Raw genomic sequence first — 23,030 nt, forward strand, 5'->3', positions numbered from 1 at the left:
TTTTTTTATGTTACATTTTGTGGAAATGTGTTCCCCCCCTTTCTTTATCCCTATATTATATTCCTTGATTTAATGAGCTATCAAATATATCATCCGTGACTTTTTATATGCCTTGTTTTAATGAACTATCAAATATATTGTCAGTAACCTCTTTCAAACATTTTCTTCTTTTTTTAATTTTAAAGAAAAAATATATTTGTTATCTTTTCTATTATCTTGTTTAATATCCAGTATGTTATTTATGAAATGAAACCTTGCGGAACTATCAATCGCACATATTGTTGCATTAGAGGTAATTAGTATGTAGATGATACCTTTTTTTTTTAAATATACTTATCTATTTGGTAACTGACAGTGTGGATTGAAAAGATGCAGTAATGAATCTATGAAGCTGCCTTATACTGAGTGAAGCCATTGCTGCAGTGCCTTCCATCCCATCCCATGTGATGACTGGCAGCACCAACATCTCTGTTTCAGAGTCTTTTCTAGAGTGTACACCTGAGATCTTTTTAACAGAAGATGTCAGGGACTAAAGCTGAGATTGCCTACATTCCAAGCATGTACTCTACCACTGACCAATGACCTCTCTCTCTCAGCTAATGCTCTGGTGGACTCATGGATGGAACACATCCAGAAGCCAAGAATCTGGAAGCCAGCAAAGCCGAGTCTCTTATCTTTCAACAGCATGTACTGGAATGTATTATATTCCTCACGACACTAAAAAAGCCTAACTATCCTGTTGAGAAGCAGCTATGACAGGATGAATGACAGCAGTTCAAACTACTGTAGTTCATGCTTAAGAGGGTTTCGTTGTGGTCCAGACCAACCGGTCTCGTTTGAGGTACCATCCTGTTTTCCTTTACGAAGCGAGGCCGATCCGCAAAGCATCGTTTGAGCACAGTGCTGGATTCTGAATTACAAAATTGAATGGGGTGGAGGGTGGGTGGATTCTGAACCTTCATTACGGAGGCAATAGATTTCTGCTATTTTCTCACTTTTCTCGTTCTTGCTTTCAATGGCTCAGTTACAGCCAAAAGCATGCAGCCGGAGATCTAGGGGAGGAAACAAAATCATGAATGGTTTCTTCTCGACACTAGCAGACCCTATTTAAAATTAAAAGAGAGCACTTGCAAGATGTTAGAGGGAAAGGATTGCGTTTCTGGCTGGCCCTGCGTTTCACTTCTTGAATAACTGGCTTGCCAAGATGCTGGGTCTTCTCCCTCTTTCATAGATTGATTCATGTTCCTCCACAACTTGTTGATGCACTCTCCCCCCCCTCTGTTGTTTGTTACATTCACTTAGAATTGATATATGCATTTTCTTAAAATATGAGGCAGGATCTAGAGTCATGATGGTAGAAGAGAAACCTTACCACCAAGAGAAAGGAAGCAAAGCTTAGATCTATGTAACAGGCTGTTTTAAGGAATATAAGCAGTGGTATTCTGAGGCTTAATATTAAGGATAGCTTAATATTTTGATGGGGGGCACTTGAAAACTTGTGTTTATTCCTTTTCAAAAGAATGTGTCCGTATACTGTGCAGTGGTATCAAAGAATGGCTTCTGTTGAATTTCTGTTAAAATTCTTTTTACAAGAATATTTTTTCACATATTAGACTATTGTCCATGTTCATTTTTGTTGTTGTTTTGTTTTCAAGCAAAGCAAGAATATTTTGATGGTTTGCATTGTTTTTTTAGTCTTAAGAGTTTCCCATAAGGCACTGAAGGAAAAAAAAAATCCTATGAAAAGTTCATTGCACCATCGTCAATAATGTATCCTGCCTGACACCTCGGAGGGAGAAAAATTGGCTCAGGTGATCAGGATTGCTGAAGTAGCCGGGATCTCTGTTGCTCCTCCCTTTGCATGCCGTCGTGAGCGTGGGATCTGGAATGAGATTGCAAAAAGCTCAACTTTGGCCTATGAGAAGAAGCGGTTGTCATGACATCAGAGGAGAGAGACAGGAAGACAATGGGAAAAACTGATCTGAACTGCTGCTTGCTTGTCATGATATTAGCTTCCAAACTTGGAAATGGTGGACTGTGCAGAGTCCTATTGTATCTAGGTAGCTGTCTTCAAGATCCTTGCTGAAAAGGGGAAAGGAACAGATGAAACCAGGGCTTTTTTGTAGCAGGAACTCCTTTGCATATTAGGCCACACACCCCTTGATGTAGTCAATCCTCCAAGAGCTTACAGAAGGCCCTGTAAGCTCTTGGAGGATTGGCTATACAAGAGGGGTGTGGCCTAATATGCAAAGGAGTTCCTGCTACATTCATCATGCATGTGGGGTCCCATTTTTAATAGGACCGTGGTATGAGGGGAGCAGGGTTGCCGTGTCACAGCCAGCAAACCCCACGAAAAATTGGGGCCTGGGGCCTGGTGCACAGGTCAGGACAGGTGCATTGGCATCACTACCAGCAAAAATCAGAAGTGATGTCTTTGGACACTCAGGAATTTATTTTTAAAAGTATGGTTTTACACTCAAACGCAAACCTTTATTGGCATATAGCAGATTAAAAATAAAGCAAAAAAGAAATACAGAAAGTATGGTTTTACCATAGAGTCTTTATAATGCTAGAGTGTCTACTGTCTCACTTCCAATTTTTACTGGAAGTGAAGTCAGAACAACACCTGTGCATGCTCCATTCCCTTCCCCCCATTTATTCCTGTTGGTACTTTAACCAAGGGGCTGGGGGAGGTGTCTTCCACTACAGCAAGAGGCTTGGCATCCCTAGAGGGGAGTGGAGGGGGAGGGTTAAGCCCCTCCCTGGTGCCATTTTCCCAATCCAAAATGGCCCCACTGTTTGTCCCACTCACAGAAATGGTACAAATAGTGGAGTCCTTTTGGATTGGGAAAATAGTATCAGGAAAAGTGTATTGTTTGGACATGAGAACCAGGGCATGCATGGCAGAGGAGCAGAGCAGAAAGGAGAAATGAGCACAACATTAATTATTAAGAACTGGGTTGTTGACTTGCGATTCTTAAACTGCAACCCTTTCCCTAGGTCCACAGGACAAACCAGGAGGCTTGTGGAGTGGGATTGGGATTCTCCTTTCCAGTTCAAAACAAATCAGCATTCTCAGTAGGCCCATCATCTGTGGATCCAACATTATGCTTTTATTTTAACAACAAAGCAACTTGCCCATCCCAGTCCCCACCCCTTTTAAATAATATCTGCCATAACTCTTGGCCTCCAGAAGACTCAGCTCCCTCTCTCAAACATACTGATGGCCAGGAAAGACTAACATTTGTTGAGATATAGATTCTGTCTTCACACATACACAAAAATGGACAAACGTCACCTATAACACATTGCTACTTATTATGGAAAGAGGTCCCCAAACATGAACATCCCATGATTGTTCTGAATGTGTAGCATGGATGAATAGGCAAGGGAACACAGACTCAACCACCTGGGAAGATGGAACCAGTCCTTTCTTCAGCTGTCTAATACCTGCTTATTACTTATGGGTTGCATCCTGTGGACCCATTCCAATTACAGTGACACTCTTCCCCACCACAAAGAGCATTTCTTGTGTTTCAGGATAATCCTCCTTGTGCTGGAGGAAAGTTCCACCATTAGCAGAATGAATCTACAGGATCCACTGCAACGAATGGGAAAGGGATTTCTGACCGCTGAGCCCCCACTGTACTGAGTGAGATCCTGTTTCTCAGAACTCATTATTCTCCCTTAATGATGTCTACATGACAGCTGCAAGCTTTAATAATCTACCAGACACAAGTGTAGAAGATCACTTACTCACTGGAAAGAAATGCACTGAAATCCCAGTCTTGTAGTCAACTAAATGGGAAGGCTGACTGGGCAGATTTGTTTTTAAAGCCTTGATGCAGAAATTTCTTCCTAAATAAATCACATGGTTGTACTGTAGAACACTGGCCATTCTTTTTTTCTCTCTCTCCCTAAGCTTTGTGTTGACAGTAGGGGAAATACCTACAAGAAGCACTTACCTGTGTTTAGTTCAGTTCCCTTTAATAAATAAAAGGGGAAAAGATCGTAAGAAAGGCAGGAAAGAATTCTCAATTATGTCCAGTTCTATATGTAAGATTGGCAGGCCAGTTGAATTACCTGCGAAAGGCAAGATTTTTAATGTCTGGTACTGAAGGTTATCCAGGCCCTAAAGAAGAATGAAGCTGCTTCCTCAGGTGGCAGGTTGGAGTACCATTAACTGGTAACAAACTGCAATGATTTAACTTGCTACTACTTACTACAGTTCATAGAACTCTATTTTAAAAGTGATCTTGTTTGGTGTTCTTACAGCTTTCTGTAAAATGCAGTGGCCAGGGAGGGCTGTTCAAATGGATTTTTGGTGTGTTGAGGTGAGAGTCTGCAATGTGACGGAAGGTGTGTCTTGTTATACCAGCTAATACCAGTGAAGTCCACCCCTTCAGTGTGTGTACATTGTTTGGATTACCAACAACCAGAAGGCTTTGGGTCAGCCCTGGATATTTTCATGTATGCTTTCCGGTATCACCACAACAATGCGAGGGGCATCATGTTTAAAAGTTAATCAAACATAGGTCTGTGAATGAAAATGGTGGGGTTTTGAACACCTTTGTGGAGTCCACCCCTTCAAGTATGCACCAGTGTGTGTGTGTGTGTGTGTGTGTGTGTGTCATTTGGATTATCAAGTGCCAGATGATCGTGGGTCTGTCTGGTATTACTGTGAACATCTATGGTGGCACTGTGTTTAAAAATCAATCAAATAGGTATGCGAATAAAGATGGTGTGGTTTTGGACTTCTTCTGAAATGACATTAGCAGCGCTCTGCTTGTACTTCCAGAGAATGTAATCCGATTTAGGGGACAAGACACCAAACACGTCACGACAGGGACACACCAAAAACATAAACCAGTTGATTTGCTTACTAGACCTTCAGCCGTACCACTAGATCTTAACACTTTCTGTTCCATACACGTTGTAGCCTTCTCTGTACGTAGCATAATTCTGAGTATTGGGTGCCGGAGCAGGCTTAAAGTTTTGTGTGTTCTTTGTGATTTTCATTCGTTTGGACTCAGCCCGAGACTTGTAACAGAACTCTATCAGAGCCACCGTCATGGCTAGGCCAAGGCCTCCGACAAGAATATAGAAAACCCCAGCGACATTACTCAGGCTCAGAGCACTTGTCTTGTCCTAAGAAAAATGAACCAGTTGATTAGTTTTGCTGTGGAAGGGGAAAAAAAGAGAAAGACAACATGTTACTTCACTAGACCGAGAGGTGTCTACTTTGGAAGACCTAAAGTGTATATTGAAATAGCTTGCCCTTGCTAGTCTGCAGGTTAGAATTCTTGTGCGTAAATCTCAATGCAGAGGTCCCAGGTGAACCAAAAACACTTTTTGTCAGGCTAATGTAGTTTCAGTTTGTCCCACAGTAGAAGGAGACTTAAGTCTGGGACATCCAGAAGAAGATACTGTTTTTATCTCCTCATATTTGGAGCTAACTCTGCCTGACTACAAAACTACTGTTTCCTAGTCCAGTGGTATTCAATATGGAGCCTGCTTGGCTGTGTGTGAGTGTCTGCATAACGAATGTTACTATTTAATTGAGTCATTTAATTTTTTTTCCCCCATGGAGGGTGGGCTGAACAATACAGGGTGAATTAATAGATTACTTTCAAAGAAAAGGCCCTGGATACTGCCAACACTGAAGAGTGCACAGGGAATTAATTTGAATTTTGCTAAATTTATGAGACTTCTACACAGCGATAGGAATGTTTGATTAAGTTGGCCAGGTGGTGCTACATTACCCTAAACTCACCATGAGGTGGAATAAAAAGTAGTATAAAAATTAAAGAGCTGTCTAAGGAGTGTGTCTTAAATGTGTAAGAGACAGTGGGGGAAATCTTTAAAATGTTTTTAAAAAATAATCTCTCTGCCTGTTGAGATACCATCACAACCATTTTGCTGCTGGATTGGATTACCTGCTCTGTTGGTTCTCCAATGTTTCAATATTTATTGTTTGAGCTGTGACACAAAGAAAATCAGAGGGCTTGTCAACATGAGAAAGTTGAGCAGGCATTACCTGACATGAATTCAAACTGATGGAGTCAAACCAGTTCAAGTCCCAATGTGGACAAACCACTTCTGGACTTCATAGATTTGGCAGGAAGGAGGAAAGTTTAGCCAAAAGCTTGCATTTTATGTTGATTTTAATGCTGCAGGATTAAGCATGTACTTCTAATAGCATTTCTTCTAGGAGAACCCCTATTACTTGGGTCTCCATGAATGCAAGGAATCCAAAACCCAATTCAGGGAAGAGAAAGAGGCCATAAGACATTCTAGAAAGAAAAAGCAGTGTTCACATACAGGGGGCTTGCACTGGTTTCACATCTGCTTTAATCTAAACCAGCTCAACTCTCTTATGTAGACAAGGCCTGAGTAGTTGATGTCAATCTGGATTCCAGACCAATCTGGCAGAAATTGGAACTGACTGTTAAAAAAGTTGCAGGCTAAGCCTCAGTTTATTGAAAATCTTTTAACTCATTGCAAAATGCTTAAAATTTTGGGGAAAAAATAAAATTACCAAAAAAGAAAAGGAAGAAGGAAAAAACAAAACAAAGGCATTTTAGAAAACTGGGCTTGGCTATGAGAATCAATTTGAGTTCTTTCTTAGTTCAAGTTTGCATTACAAAGAGGCTGTTCCTGCAATGGTGCATTCAAACATCCGTCGGCCCAAAGGTGATCTTTACCAGAGGCCATGTCCTAGCCCTGCCGGACTCAATAGTGATCAATTGACTTCGGTAGGACCAGAAGATGCCTTCTTTAAAGTTCATAATAACAATTATTATTATGTTTATTATCATAGTAAATTTCAAAGGCACAAGCAGAAGGTAGGTGCTCAGTTCTCATTCATTTCTAACAGGAGCGGAGCATCAAGATGTGCTCTGTGCCTCTGAAAGACATGCCAAAGTACTTGGGGGGTGGGGTACGTCGTTCAAAAGTGCTCCATCATGTACATCTCCATGTTTCAGCATAGCAAGGAAGCAGAAGGTGTTCTCCCAAATCAAGAAAAAGGTATCTGTCCAGAAACCCATGGTGGCCATTCTGCATATGGAACATCCACTGAAATTTATGATCATTCCACAGGCAAAGGTTTCTCCAGGGTCACTCTCCGCCCACCATCCCAGCAAGAGAATTTGTGTGTGTTGCCTGGTGACAATAAGCTGAAAGCCATACCGAAAACAAAATCAAAATACGCAACTGCAGAAGTTTCAGGTATGGAAATGTTATAATACAGTAGCAAAATGGTTTGATGAATAATTAAAAAAAATATAATTCATGGAATGAGCCAGCAATAAAATAGTGCACTATTCGATTGAAAAAAGAAAACCAACAAAACCCCTCCAAAATTTCAACTTTCTTGGCAGAAAAAAAAGAGGATGTTTCATGCTTTTTAATGTGATGTCCTCTCAAAAATATCCTTAGCAATCATGCGGCTATTCTTCAAAAACCACTAGGTATGAAGAGGAGTTATGAAATTTAATCATACAGCTGTATGTAAACCTGTGAGAGGGCTTTTGGAGGCTTCAAGAAGACAATTGATTCAAACTGAATGTTATACTTAAAATGGAGATACTAATATTGGGGGGGGGGGGCGGGTTGTTTTGGTAAATTTTGAGAAAACTGACTAGGTTAAAAAAATATACTTACAACTAACACCTTTGATACTGCAAAAGAGAAATGCTGTCATTTTTTCTGATCTTTTAACGAATTTCTCCTTTTTCGTTCATGCCCTGCCTTTCTCTTGTTGCCCCGTGAACCTTCAGAATGTAAATAGTAACTTTGGAAAGCCATTTGGTATAAAATAAAACAATTGGGTCAAAAAATGTGATTGCTAATCAGTACAAAAAGACCTTCAGCGACTGACCTTACTTCCGGAGTCCTTGGCTCCACATTCACCCTTATCGTACCACCATTTGTTTTTCAGCTTGTCTAAGATGCCTTGTTCACTGAGTTTCAATACTGCAAGGTTTACAGGAGTTCTTCACGTGGGAAATAACATAAATAACATTATATTATGTTATTTTATGTTATTCAAGCTTTAAACTACTTTAAAACTATACAAAGCGATAAAGCAGGGTTCCTGGCCACAAACGTAAAATTATAATACTGCAGGCAACTGGATCAAACCCCTTAAAAAGTTAAAATTCTAGAGCATCACTATATCACCAGGTCCTGCCCATATCGCTTTGAGTAATCGGCATACACTGTTAAATAAACTCCATGGAAACAAGGTAGCTCAATTCTTCCCCACTTTGGATTTTTTTTTTTTTAGGTAACATGGTTTCTCAGCTTGCAGTAGCTTTGTAATGGATTTGGAAAAAGTCATAGTCAAGGCTTGCTTATTGAACTAACAGAAAGAATGGCTGTATCTTGGGGTTTTTTAGCTATTGTTCATAAATAAAGTCTTTCCCCACCCTCAAAGCTGATTAATACGATATTTAGATATTACAGATTTTTGTGGAGAAATGTTAACCCCTGGGACTTTTGTTCCTCTCTTTGGAAGGAGGCGAGAGAAAAAGCTTTCCTTTCTTCCTCGGATATGTGTGCGTACTACCTACATCCTGTGGTGGGATTATAGTTGCTTGCATTCTTATTCCTTGTTACCATTAATGGAAGTAAACATAATGGAATCTGCAGCCACAATGTTTATACAAACACATCATTCACATGGATTCATTCTACCAAGAAACACATCATTCATGTGGATTCATTCTGCATCTTCCACCAGAAAGAAAACTGTGGCTTCCCACTCCCCACTATTTTTCTCATCATAGCCGCACAATATTTGCACCCTTTCAAATATGCCAGTTTGTTACACACATTTATTGTGTTCAGAAGTTCAGGAAAGCAAAAGAAAGAGGACTAGAAGAGACATTCAAACTAGTTGTAAAATGCCCCAGTTCTAAGAGAGTTCTAAGATGGCTTTCTCTCAGTCTCTGAATCACCAAATGCATCATAGAAGTACCATGTAACTGGAGTAAACACCTCTGCCAAGATACCGGTGATTTTAGGACACCACTCTATGGTATCCTCTAGAGATCTTTCTTACAAACAAACACACATCTGCCAGATAGGAACCCCCATTCTGCAAAGATCCATTCCTATAACACAAGAAGAAAATTTGAGGCATAGGGTTGCCAATCCCTCACTGGGGAGAGGGGATCCCCTGGTTTGAAAGCTCTCCACCCCCCCGCCCATGTCAAGGTTATCAGAAAGAGGAGGATAATGGTCCCCATAGGGTATAATAGAAAATTATTCATTGGGTATCTGGGGCTCGGAGGGTGTGTGTTTCTTGAGTTAGAGGCACCAAATTTTCAGCATAGCATCTGGTGCCTCTCCTCAAAAAATCTCCCAAGTTTCAAAAAGATTGGATTCTATGAGCTCCCAAAGAAGGTGCCCCTATCCTCCATTATTTCCAATGAAGGGAAGGCATTTCAAAAGCATGCAGTCCCTTTAAATGTGATGGCCAGAACTCCCTTCAGAGTTCAATTGTGATTGCCACAACCTTGCTCCTGGCTCCACCTCCGAAGTCCCCAGATATTTCCTGAGCTGGACCTGGAAACCCTATTGACAGTCCTAGTGTAAACCAATAAGAAAAACTAAGCTGAGGAATTATCAGAGCCAGAATTACAAAACAGCCAAGATTCTCGATGCATTTGGTAAAATACTCACTTTGACTTTACCATGCATGGCACTGAGATAAATGTGGAAAGAACCCTGAGCAGACAGAAAGACCTATCTTTATGGTCTGAAGCCCAGCTACACAAACAGCTGAATGAGATGGCACAGTCCTGAGGCTGTCAAATGGGCACCTGAGACTTCAAAGGGGAAAAGTTTTATTTTTTATGTGTGGAGGGAAAACTCTGCAGGTAGAAATCTGTCATAGCAGAAACAGGGCTGGCTCTGGACTGTCTGACACACTAGGCACGCCTAACTTCTGGTGCCCCCCTCTGCACTGAAAAACATCATCGGGTCACATGGGGAGCACCCAATTTGGTGCCTCCAGAAGGACAGTGCCCTAGGCAATTGCCTAGTTTGCCTAGTGGCAGAGCTGGCCCTGAGCAGAGAGCAGGTTGGGAACAGACCATTTGTCTCCGATGTATTACTTTTTTACATGCTGGAAGTCTTGCATTTAAAATATAATCTCAACCCCCCCCCCCCATTCTAAAGTGGTACAGTTCGATCTATCACTTCAGTACTACACCACCATATTCTGCTGTATGGTCTCCAGATCTTCTCCTTCCCTATGCCAAAATAATTTCTCAACAAGAGCAGATTAATGACTGCAGACCATCTTTTTATCACTTGTAACGTGGACAACTGGGGCACCATTGCCCATTGTTAGTCCTGGTGCTGGGCTTCATTTTTTGAAAAACTCCAAATTAGCATTCTCCAGCTGTAGGTATAATCTAATTAACTATCAGTCCAGGGAATCTTATCCTCCTTTTGCTGGAGATAACTGCTGCATTGCGGTGATGTGTCCCAAGAGAGACAGCAGGCTTGCTATCATCTCTGCATTGGCGGAGCAATTACAGAGCCTCCTCAGCTAGCTTTGAGCAAGAGCGAGAAGGCCCACTGCTTTGCTGTTTCAAGGTATAGGTTGCATTATTCAAATGGCTGGTGGTGACGTTAAGCCTCAGTCACTGAACATGACAATGCCAGTCTGGTGGCACACACGAACAGCATATGAGATAGAACAACTAGAAGGGATGCTTCAGGTAACAGAAGGGGACTTGCGTGATTGAACCATCTGCCATATATATAACATTTCCCTATGCATAGAAAAGGATATATCTGAGAGAATTAGTTCATATCTACTATGTGTAGCCCTAAGCTGCAGGAACAAAATATATCAGGGGACTGGAAATAAGTATATGCCCTGCGTTCCTAGACCAAGAAGAAGATGATATTGGATTGATACTCTGCCCTACACTCTGAATCTCAGAGCCGCAGAGTGGCTTACAATCTCCTTTACCTTCCTCCAGTGAGTGATCCATTCACAGATCTCCTGTTTTCTTAAGTAGTAGGCCTTTCAGCTGTAGGTCATCAGATGCCAAACCAAACAGTGAGGTACATGTGGGTGTGAACCACACACAAGTTTGTTGAGAGAAAAAATTATGGAAAATTGCAAACCCCCCCCCCCCCCAAAGATTTGTATAATGATGCCAAACTAAGGGTCGGATGAAACAGCACCAGGGAGATCCACGATCAGAATCATGGAGAGGAGATAATATGAATCAAGGGTTTGATGCTGGAGCAAGAAAGTTAGGCCTCCCTCCCCATCACCATTTCTCAAATTTAGAACACCTGCATGAAGTTGCTGTTCACTCTAGAGGGGAAAATGTATGATTGTCATACATTATGACGACAACTTGTCTCATGTTTTTTACTACTGTGGCAACAATCGCTTCAGAGAGGGAATGCAGTTCAAATTGGGGGATTATCTAAAAGGCCCTTTGACCTTTGAATAAAAAAAAACAGCTATGGGAGGAGGGGTGTGAACTGAATTGAGGCTGTGGCACTGGCTGAAGGTTTGTCTTTTCTCCCCTCATCAGTTTCTCAATTTAAATACCTCTTAGAGCTGCTACTGCCCCCATATGAAGAAACATATCATATATTACATTTTCTCCTAAAAAGACAAGTGGCAGCTTTGGGAATGAGGAGGGGAAACAGCATATGGGAGGCTGAAAAATACCTCCCTCAGCCTGCAGCTGGAACCCAATCTATGCATTGCCAGAGCTGCTTTTCACTGAAAGGAAAATGGAATCTATGCTAAGGGCCACCTAGTTTGGCTGTGAAGTTCAGCCACTCTTTTAGAAAAGACACTGTAAAAATCTGACTGAGATCTCCAAAACTCAGCAAATGCACTCACCAGGATAATATCCACATACCAAACCTTACAATGGCAGTAAAATCAACTAGATAAAACCATGTCTCACCATTTCTGCTTAGATACTTCTGTGCCACCAACACAGTACAGAAACATCTTTATGGAATGACAAGGCAGTGTTATTGCACAAGGTACCACACAGATGTTCAGATACTCTTATTTCATATCAGCTGCTTTGGCTGAGTTACAAATCAAAAAGTAAAAGGTAGTCCCTTGTGCAAGCACCAGTTGTTCCCGACTCTGGGGTGACATCGCATCACGACATTTTCATGGCAGACTTTTTATGGGGTGGTCTGCCATTGCCTTCCCCAGTCATCTACACTTTCCCCCCAGCAAGCTGGGTACTCATTTTACTGACCTCAGAAGGAAGGAAGAAAGGCTGAGTCAACCTTGAGCAGAGCTTGGACTGCAGTATGGCAGCTTACCACAGGGCAAATCAAGAAGACCCAGGTGCAAATTTTGCCTCTGCCACAAACTCACTCAGAGACCTTAGTCAAAACCATGCACACTCATTCTTTTTGCTCCTGTCTGCCGCATACCCTTCCAAATGTAACAACCAGACTCTTGTGCTAAAATAGGGACTGTTTCTGCTGAATTGAGACAGTCGAAGCATGTCAGTTCCAAACCTCCCATTTTGCTACTAGAACTCGTGGATGCTTTTCAACCCCTTATCCTCCAAGAGAGACAGACTTCAGCTGGGATTTGCCATTATTAGGAGAGGCGCATCAAAGGTTCTGTTTCTATTAGTTCATTACCACCTGTTTAAAACTTCATTTCACCCTTAGCATGCATAATTTGATGCTTTACAACTTCCTTTTAATCAGCCTATTGTTAGTCTCTCTCTCTCTGGGCTATGTAGAACTCCATCATGTTCTACAAATTCTTAACTAATCCTCCTGCTAGTGTGGGGTATTTCCCTTTCTTTGACTGTTAAATCCAAATGCCTTCTGGTCTTGCCAGATGTTGTTCTACTGTCTACTCCTTATCATTAACTGTAACCTTATTTTTTTATTCTTAAAAAAACCCCAAACACAACATGCTGAATTTGTGTTCCAGGTAGTTAATTTCACCACTGTTACATCTCCTTAAAAAAATTGGTTTGCAAATGTCATCAAACAATGTTGCCTTTTACAAATTGCAGGTGACCTCATTTGTATATATGTGTGCACCATCTGAGTAGACACACTCTCTTTGAGGCACCAGGATAAAATGTTTCCATTCCCCACCCCCCACCCCGGCTTTTAATTAAGGGGTCTTTGTAACACCATTGGAGTGTGTTTTCAGTCTGAAAACGGTTATTTTAAACTGCTCAATAGTGTACATTTGTATGCTGCGGCTGGGTTCTTTAATGATGGGTTTGAATTCATAACTTTAAATGTTTTGTTATGATCCTGTTTTATTTTGTAAGATGCCTCAGGCAGGTTCCCTGGAGAGGCAGCATAAAAATAGCTATAAATATAAATAAAAAAATGTGTTTCATACTCATGACATATAGCTAGGGCCGCCAACCTCTAGGAGATCTCTTGCTGTTACAACTGATCTCCAGGGGACAGAGATCAGTTCACCTGGAGAAAATGGCCCGTTTGGAAGGTGAACTCTATGGCATTATAACCCATTGAAGTCCGTCCCCTCCCCTCCCCAAACTTTGCCCTTCTCAGGCTCCAGTCCATAATCTCCAGGTATTTCCCAACTCAAACCTGACAACCCTGCATATAATGGCTGGGGTCTCTCAGTGTAGCATGAAATTGCTGAGCAGACAGGTTAAAACGGATAAAAGGAAGTACTTCTTCACCCAAAGGGTGATTAACATGTGGAATTCACTGCCACAGGAGGTGGTGGCGGCCACAAGTATAGCCACCTTCAAGAAGGGTTTAGATAACAATATGGAGCACAGGTCCATCAGTGGCTATTAGCCACAGTGTATGTGTGTATATAAATTTTTTTGCCACTGTGTGACACAGAGTGTTGGACTTGATGGGCCGTTGGCCTGATCCAACATGGCTTCTCTTATGTTCTTATGTTCTCTTATGTTCTTATGGATGTGCTAAGCAAGGACTGCCATCAGTGTTTCAATTTCCATTCAGATAAGAAGACTTAGAACAGGGGTGGCCAATGGTAGCTCTCCAGATTTTTTTGCCTACAACTCCCAACAGCCAGCATGACCAATGGCTGGGGTTGATGGGAGTTGTAGGCAAAAAACATCTGGAGAGCTACCGTTGGCCACCCCTGACTTAGAAGACTGCAGATTTATACCTCGCCCATCTCTCTGCATCTCAGAGACTCAGAGTGGCTTACAATCTCCTTTATCTTTTCCCCCCACAACAGACACCCTGTGAGGTGGGTGGGGCTGAGAGAGATCTCACAGCAGCTGCCCTTTCAAGGACAACTCCTGCGATAGTCATGGCTAACCCAAGGCCATTCCAGCAGGTGCAAGTGGAGGAGTGGTGAATCAAAACTGGTTCTCCTGGATAAGACGCTGCACACTTAACCACTACACCAAACTGGCTTTCTATGAATCATCCCCAAACCACAGTTGTAGTCTGGGAAGGATTTACACTCAAATAGGGAGACCATTGTGGGGGCGGAGCAATGCAATCCATCAGGTGACCAGCAACAGGACTTGGGGAACTGATTGGTTTTGAACTGGTTGTACACAAGTGACTGATGTTGTAAGCAGTTCAAAGGACCTATGCAGCAGGTATGCAAATAAACAACCCTGAACAAAAAGACCACTTGATCTGTATTGATAATTGCTTGCAAAAAACTGTAAAAAATGGTCCGGATAATTTTTCAGGGAAGAATTGGTAGGTATGGGAAAATGCCCCTGCCTTCAGCTACTAAGTCTCTCTTACAGATGCTACTGTCCCCCAAAATATTTATTGCATCCTTCCTCCGAGGAATCCAGGGCAGATAATGTGGTTCTTTCCTCCTCTATTTTATCCTCACAACCACCCTGTGAGGTAGGTTAAGCTGAAAGAAAGCAACTGGCCTAAGGCATTCTTGGCTGAGAGGGGATGGGAGCCTCATTCAATAAGGTCTCGTTCTACCCTGAGGCTGTCTGTAAACCAGGGAGAGCTTAGGCTTATTCCGAGCTGATAACATGACACTGATTTGAAAGGCTTTGATACAATTCCAGTTCTAAGCCAGCATCTCATGATGGGTCATAACTTCAAACAGACTTCACAGCACTGGTGTTTTAGGCATATTGACGGTAGAGCCCGGGACCCTCAATCGAAAGCCTTTTCACAAACCCCAAATGTCATCATTTACACAAAATGTTGTCATTTGCAAGTAATTGATGCTGCCACAGCCATGACTCAATGGTAATTATAGGGAATGCCATGTTGATGCTAATGACTTCTGAAAGGGAAATAAAGAACTCGGCAGGCCTGCTGCACTTTTGGATAATTCGTGTCCCATTCCATATGCTAATGAGACCCGCCGCAGAGGTTGTTCTAAAGACCCCCATTTTGCGGGGAGGCAAAACACAGAGGTGTCTGCTGTAGCCAAGCCAAGAGACCCCCACTGCTGTCCTTCAGACTCAACGAAACCCACTCTGATGAATGAATACTAACGGATTGCTTAGGAAAGCAGATTGCAAATAAAAGACCTAACAATTACCACATTTCCCAGGACTAATAATTTCCTAGATGTAAACAGGCAAACTGCTGACAGGCATCACAGAAAGCAGTATTCCTTTTGCAACGTACTGGCTCACCTTTGCAGAACGCTTTCCATGCTGATTTGTCAGCTGCAAAAAACCCAAGCATCTGCCAAGACGCCTCAGTACATTGCAGAGGATTCTGGGTCACAGTATACAAGTTCTTGTGGGGTACTGGACTGCTCACTCCCACCTAGTAATCAAGGTCATTCATAGAGGCCCTGCTTCCTATGCCTCCTCCTTCAGGAAGGGGAACTTTAGTGGCAAATGGGTCTGTGTCAGACAGCTGCTCCACCCTTAATGGTCTTCAATGGTCTTCCTCCGCCAACACCAACCATGGGATTTAAAAAAAAGAAAAAAGACTGTATGCTCAGTTTGCCCAGACCTGGATGGCCCATCAGAAGTTAAGCAGAGGTAACCCTGGCTGTGGTCTCAAAGAGGGTAGTATGGTGATGGGGGGGGGGGGGAATAACACACGTATAACCATACTTTTGGTGAAAACAGGGCCACAGCTTATTTATTAGCATACAGAAGTAGGAGCAGGGGTGCAGCATAGGGATAGATCCAAGCATCAGGTGACCCTCCTGTCGCACGATGATCCCGCTACCCGGCCCGCCTGCCGGGAAAACCAAGAAGTGGCAAGACATTGGGGGACACAGATGGGCCTGCCCCCCTCCTGCCACCTGGTGGTGTGAGCCAGCCAGCAGCACAGGTGCTCAGTTCATAAGACAGGGAACCCATCAGACCAGGCCATTTGAAGAAAAACAACATGGGTGTTTCACAAAAGAGAAAGGTATTTAACAAATTGAACATGAAAAGAGAGATCAACTTGCTGAAGGTTGAGTTTGCATCATGGCACATCTAAGCGATTCTAAGTTCTCTCATAGATCATATTTTTAAAAACAGTGTGTTCACATATGTTCTCATTCACCAAGGTACTGAGGAGTCTTGTATAATGAGCAAACATTATCATGCCTGCTGGCGTGCAGTTTCATGTCTGTTGATGTGCCTGAGGGATGGATTACCGATTCTTCTGTTTCCTGTTGAATCATTTGAATTCTGGATGCTGCTGCATAAACATCTCATCCGTCCGGTTGAGTTCTACTCATTGGCCTTGTATTGTAGCTTGCCAAGTGACTGACAGCCTTTTGCCCAGAGTTTGTAGTTCCAAGCAAGGACTGCAAAAAACAGGCTGTTTTACTGAGCTTGGAAGGCCACCATGTGCGGCTGGTGAACTGCGTTTGGCATGGTGCATGTCTGGTTTAGCAGTAGCAGCGGAGGAGATCTGAAGTTGCTTCTGTGCCTGCTTGTATTCTGAATTAAAATATTTGATGACATCAGCCGTCCTTGTGAATTTAGGTGACAGATGTTGCTTTATGTTGTAATCCCTACCAACAATGAAGTTGTTAAACACAGATGTTGGCCAGTTGACAGGACATCTATAACTTCCATGGAGCAGGTCACACACAAATGCAAGTTAGAAGCAGTTGGAAGCAACTTTCTGCTACTTTCGAGAGTAACAAACACTCCTCAATTAATCTGCTGCGTTTTAAATTACAGTCTAAGAACATCATTTCTGTAAGCAGAAAATGGGAAGCAATTTGCAGTTGGCTTCCTTGTAACCTCTGAAAATTAGTCATCGAAGTGTTAAATGTCTTTGATGAGTTAGGAACTGTTGCATCTTGGCTTCGTGCTAGGTGTTCTCTCTTCCATTTTTTGTTAATATGTTTGTTTCTGTAATTAGTTTTTCTTCTGAGCAATTGAAAACATTTTTTTATTGGGCTGCTTTCAAGTGTGCAGATTTAGCCTTTGAGTTCAGTTCTCTTGATGGCATTTCATGTATTTCCCCCCACCCCCTCTCCATGTTACAACAGGATTTCCAGCCCACACAATGCACACTGCTGGATTAAAATATGTAAGCATGACACTGGAACAGATAAAGGTATACAGAGATGTGCATTTCTAAAGAACCATTATTATAAAAGTCAGAGAGGTATCTGATCTGGCAGATCATAGTATTCTATTCTATGAAAATCTTGTTATCTGAATGCAACACCACCGCATGGCTTGACTGGAGACTATTTGTATATATTTATATCAAACATAGCTCAGACATATTAAGCAGTAATGAGATAATAATTTAATAAGAACACTAATGCTCCCATATTGGATTAGGAAACAAAAGCTGCTACAAATGAACTTTGAAAATTCATTCAGAATGCCAGAGAAGAAACTTGGCAAGATGTAGCTGGAGTTAAGCCCCACTTAAGCCGCATTCATTTCAGAGGGAGAATTCTGTCCATTCTCAACTTTTCCCCATTCAAACAATACATTTTCCTCTAATATAATCAGGCTTCCTCCATTGGAGGAGGGCTGCCTCCATCAAAAGAGGAATCCTCACTTAGGGGAAGGAAATCTTTGGTTTTAGTCCCAGATCCAATTGTCCGGAGTATATTTCTGTATACACCTTTAACCTCCACAGCTCAAGCTAAGCAATTCTGCCCTTGAAAACAATGGGCGTTTTCGCACTGACCTTCAAGTAGCGCGACCACCCTCTTCACACCGGAGGATCTGCCCGGATTTCGCACAAGAAGCGCCGGCGCACCCAAAAGAGCCGGCTACTTCCGTCGCGAAACCCGCTCAAACGGAAACCGCCAAGAAGCAGGAAAACGTTTGAGCGGGTTTCGCGACGGAAGTAGCCGGCTCTTTTGGGTGCGCCGGCGCTTCTTGTGCGAAATCCGGGCAGATCCTCCGGTGTGAAGAGGGTGGTCGCGCCACTTGAAGGTCAGTGCGAAAACGCCCAATAAGATTCCCTTGACCAAAATGGCCTCAGTTTCCCTGATCTCCTCAGGTCTCAAAAGCTAAGCAGGATTGTTACTGGTTAGTACTTGGATGGGAGACCATCAAGGAACTCCAGGGCAGCTACACAGTTTGTTATAAGCCATCTTGCATTGCACATTTTAAAAGTTTCAGAAAAATAACTTGTCCAGTTCTGAACTTCTATTCAGTTTGAATTGGAAGTGGATTTGTTTTCATCTTCCTTCTAGTCATATGTCTCCTTTCTTGACCCTCCAGGGTTGGTGTCCATTTTGTTCTTAGAGATCGTAATTGGCCAAATGATCCACACTGAGTCCTTTGTAGCAAAGTATCTGCCTGCTTTTTTTTCTTTCTTTTTTTTCTGTGTCAATCATTATCCAGGAAAAAACCTGGATGTTTGTCTTTTTTAAAGTACAACTTGGATATAGTCAGCATATTGTCAAATAGTTCAAGCACCATCAAGGTAAGCTGACACATTTCCTTAATGAACTCAGAAGAACTTCTTTTTCCTTGGCATTCACTGGAAATTCTGAGATGTCAAGATAGATCTTTGCCAGCTTCTTCGACATAAGAGTTGCTGCTTTAGAAACTTCCGCAAGTCATCATTCTCTTATATACAGAAATAGATTGTAGGACTGCAGCTTAAATGGAGCAATGCAATAAACATCACTTCTGTGCAACCCAAATTAATTTCAATGGGATTTGAATGAAAATGTATGATGTACCAGACTGTCATTCAGGCCACCATATTTATGATGGTTCCTCCAGTATATCATCTGGTTGTAGGGATTAGTTTTGAAACTAAGCATTGTCACTTTCACTAAAGCTAAGTATTCACCCTTAAAAACTGCCTCTGGCCATTGCAACAGCATCGTTTACACATAACTACCTTGTTTGGTTGAATAGAAAAGGAAAAGTTAACATATCCATTCAAAATTGGATGAGCAGGTGCAAAAGAGGACAAGGACTCCTTAATAAGTTGTGTAAGAGGGCTTTGCCAGGTACAGGTTGTCTTGCAGGAGTGGGAAGTTGTACTGCTAAAAGCCTTTCTGCATAGCCATTTTGGGAGGGACTGTGGCTTAATGGTAGAGCACTAGCTTTTCATGCAGAAAGTCCCAGGTTCAGTCCCTGATATCGTCAGTTAAAAACGTCACGTAGTTGATGATGAGCAAGGCCTCTGTCTGAGACCATAGAAAGCTGTTGCCAGTCTAAGTAGACAATACTGACCTCCTTGATCGATCAGTAGTCTAATTCTGTCCAAAACAGTTTCATGGATGTGTTCATTCAAGACAGAGGAACGCTGCTCTTCCATTAAATCTGGTCACCCTAATTAGACATACTTCTTTGCTTAGCAGTAACACTTAAAAAAAAATGGAATGATGTCATTGTTACCTGTGCTGGGTTCTGAGGGGATAAATGTATAAATAGTTTTATATAGTTTTAAAAATAAATAAAAGTATAGCAGATTCCCTTGAGATACGTTTTCTGATCTCCATTCACAATCAATCAGATTAATTGAGACGCTGATCCAGAACTAAAGACACCCAGACCAGTTTCCCACTCACCCTATGCTGCTTTGACGTTCCTCTTTTCAGCTTCCAATTTCTCACTATCTGCCCCGGGGCTTCAGCAAAGATCGGCGTTTTTGTGCGGCAAAGAGAAACTGGCTTTTAGCGGTTTCTCTTTGCCACGCAAAAACACTGATCTTTGCTGAAACCCCGGGACAGATAGTGGGAAATCAGATGGATACCATGCTGAAAAGAGGAACGTCAGAGCGGCATAGGGTGAGTGCAAAATCAGTCCCAATCTATTTACAGGAAACATTTAAACCAATAAGGAAGGGAATTGCCATCTCTCTGATTTCTCTATCATCTAGTAATAGCCATCAAGATAAAGCCATAGGTAAAGGAGGAATGCACTTCTCACTGTTCTTCAGCCAACACAGAAGTAGTAGCTGTCACAGCAGTTACATCTGTCAATGTGTAATTATCCTCCCATATAAGCAATACTGCCCTGACCTGCATGGTCCAGGCTAACTCAGTCTTGTTAGATCTTGAAAGCTAAGCAGGGTCAGCCTGGATAGGAGACTATCAAGGAAGTCCAAGGTTGCTACAGAGACAGGCAAGCAACCACATCATAACATCTCTTGCCTTGAAAACCCCATGAGGGGTCACCATAAGTCAGCTGCAACTTGACAGAACATTCCACCACATGCAGTACTCGTATATAATACAAAAGGAACTACTCAATGCTAAACTGAGACAATGGTCTCAAAAAAGTTGAGGCTTGTGTCCTATGAAGTTGTTCCCCTTGTGCTTCTCTCCAGCCACTGTGGAAACCTCCCCTATTGAGGCACTCGCTTCCTCTGCCCAGGCAGACAGAAGGGCAAGCAGCAGAGGAAGCCTGAGAGATGCCAGGGGAAAGATGTCCCAGGATCCAAGCCTGAGTTTCTATCAAGGAAGCCAATAACTGTTTTAATTGTCTTCAATTTGTACAGACCTTCACAACACACACATTAGAAGACAAAGACACATAGGTTGAATACCAGGTGGTAACATTTGCAAAGTAGTATCTAAAGTTATAAAAGGTAACCAGGTGGCATTCATGGAACCAACTGGTGAGCAGAGTAACTTTGTCTAAATTACTCACAGGTGAGGAGCAGTGATCAGTATCAAGGGGGAAGGGAATTTTACCACACATGAGTGATGATATGTGAAAAATGGTTGTTAGCATTCACTTAGTCAAATAGTGAAAAGAATTTTATCAAATACGTGCAATCAGTGAACTCTGAGGAATAGGAAACCAGTGAAATTCTCCTCACATATTGCTGGACATTATAGATAACCAGTTTCCCACATGGGTTACAGAATACTATGGGCTACATCTAAACCACTGGAGTTTGTCCAAAGATATCTTATACAAGAATCCTTCTGTGATTGGACGGGCACTTTCCGTGTTTGGAAGGAGGTCTTAGGATCCAACCCTATGACTTCGATTCAACCCTCTGGAGGATACAGGCAACCTTTTTATCGCACACAAAGTATACAATACAATAGGTTACCATTTGGTAAAAATCCTCCTTACCATTTTGCAGGATGATACAGGAAAAGGTGCTGCCTCAAGTTCACCCTGGGATATGTAGGTTGTCTATACGACCTCACTATAGTAAGTTAATATTTAAACAATTAGCTATATTCAGTCCCAAACACATGATTTGATTCTATAATGCAAATGCTAGGGGAACTTCTTCAGAGATGTGCTCTTTCAAACAAACAAAAAAGTTCCTACCAAACTGTTTCACTTCACCTTATTTAGATCATTAAAGCATACCTTTTTTTTTCAAGGTAGTTTGTTAAAATTAAAAACTGCATGAAACAATTCCAGTGCCTCCAACACAAGGATCCAATTATTCTGTTATGCCAAGACAAGAATCTTCTGCTAAAGAAAGCCTCATTCTTCATATTTTATTTATTTAAATATTTATACTCTGCTTTTCTCCCCAATGAGGACACAAAGCAGCTTAAAACATCATTCCCTCCTCCTCACTTTTATCCTTATGACAACTCCGTGAGGCTAGGTTGAGAGGGACTGGCCCAAGGTCACCCAGCAAGCTCCCATTACGGAGCAGAGATCAGAACCTGGGTCTCCCACATCAGTATTCTAATGTTGGTCCTCTTAATGCAAGTGAACCAATGGATCCAACCAAATATTTCTAAACTACTTTTTCCCACACTCAAAGCAATTATTGTTGGAACAATTTTAAACAACCAATCTCATCTGAAAATGGCACCATTTAAACCCACAAAAACACTGTGTAGTTGCAACATTCTGTTTAGCAAATGTCAGGTGGAAAAGAAAGGTCTTATACAGCTTTTACGGAAAAAAGATGATACACAAGATGGCGCATATTACAGTGGCAGAGATCCATGAAGAAAAAGACGAGTTAGTTTTTATACTCTACTTTTCTCTACCTTAAGGAGACTCAAAGTAGCTTCCAATTGCCTGCCCTTCTTCTCCGCAACACCAGGCACCTTGTGAGATAGGTGGGGCTGAGAGAGTTCTGAGAGAACCGTGGCTAGCTTAGGGTCACCCAGCAGGCTTCATGTGGAGAAGTGGGGAATCAAACCCAGCTTTCTAGAGTCCAGTGCTCTTTACCACTACACCATGCTGAGCCTCATGGCTGACATCTTGGATGGCTTATCCAGGATTGGCTTGACTCAAAGGAGAAAAACCTCACTGCCAGCATAATATGTGAACTGGCTCTCTGGTTTTAACATTTATCACCTTATACTAGGGCAAGTCACTGGTCTATCTAACTGGCTGCATCTCTCCAAAATGTCAGGCTGAGAATGCTTTAGATGGCAAGGATCCAATGTGGATCATCTGTATGCAAAGCATATGTTGTGCCCTTTGTCCCTTGCCTTTACATCATTGGAACAGAAAATGGGCCTGGAATGACTACTGTCCAAGCTTATAGACAGACCTGTCAACCAAAGAAACCTTGGTGGCTTATATTGGTGAGTCTTGCTATTCACAAGACATTCCCAGGTCAATTTCAGATATGTCTAAAAATCAAGTATTTCCCTACTTTGGGCACATGCACCAGCGCATGCTGACAATCATGGTTAGGTGACAGTCATTATC

The 23,030-nt window shown here is 42.1% G+C and overlaps 1 protein-coding gene across 8 annotated transcripts in view; it reads right to left on the reverse strand.

The window, feature by feature from the left end:
• Positions 1–328: 328 nt before the first annotated feature.
• GRIA3 (glutamate ionotropic receptor AMPA type subunit 3) overlaps positions 329–23,030 on the reverse strand; it is a 259,885-nt gene continuing 237,183 nt past the window's right edge. For 2 of the 8 annotated variants that reach the window (XM_060250299.1, XM_060250298.1), the window contains one exon: positions 7,638–7,997. In XM_060250299.1, the coding sequence (XP_060106282.1) occupies positions 7,871–7,997 (127 nt within the window). In that variant the 3' untranslated portion in view covers positions 7,638–7,870. Of the gene's footprint in view, positions 1,883–1,926; positions 2,083–4,883; positions 5,149–7,637; positions 7,998–23,030 lie in introns of those variants that run through there. The other 6 variants (XM_060250297.1, XM_060250295.1, XM_060250293.1 and 3 more) reach the window with 6 other exon arrangements.

Source organism: Heteronotia binoei, chromosome 11 (assembly GCF_032191835.1).
Source record: "Heteronotia binoei isolate CCM8104 ecotype False Entrance Well chromosome 11, APGP_CSIRO_Hbin_v1, whole genome shotgun sequence".
NCBI lineage: Eukaryota > Metazoa > Chordata > Lepidosauria > Squamata > Gekkonidae > Heteronotia > Heteronotia binoei.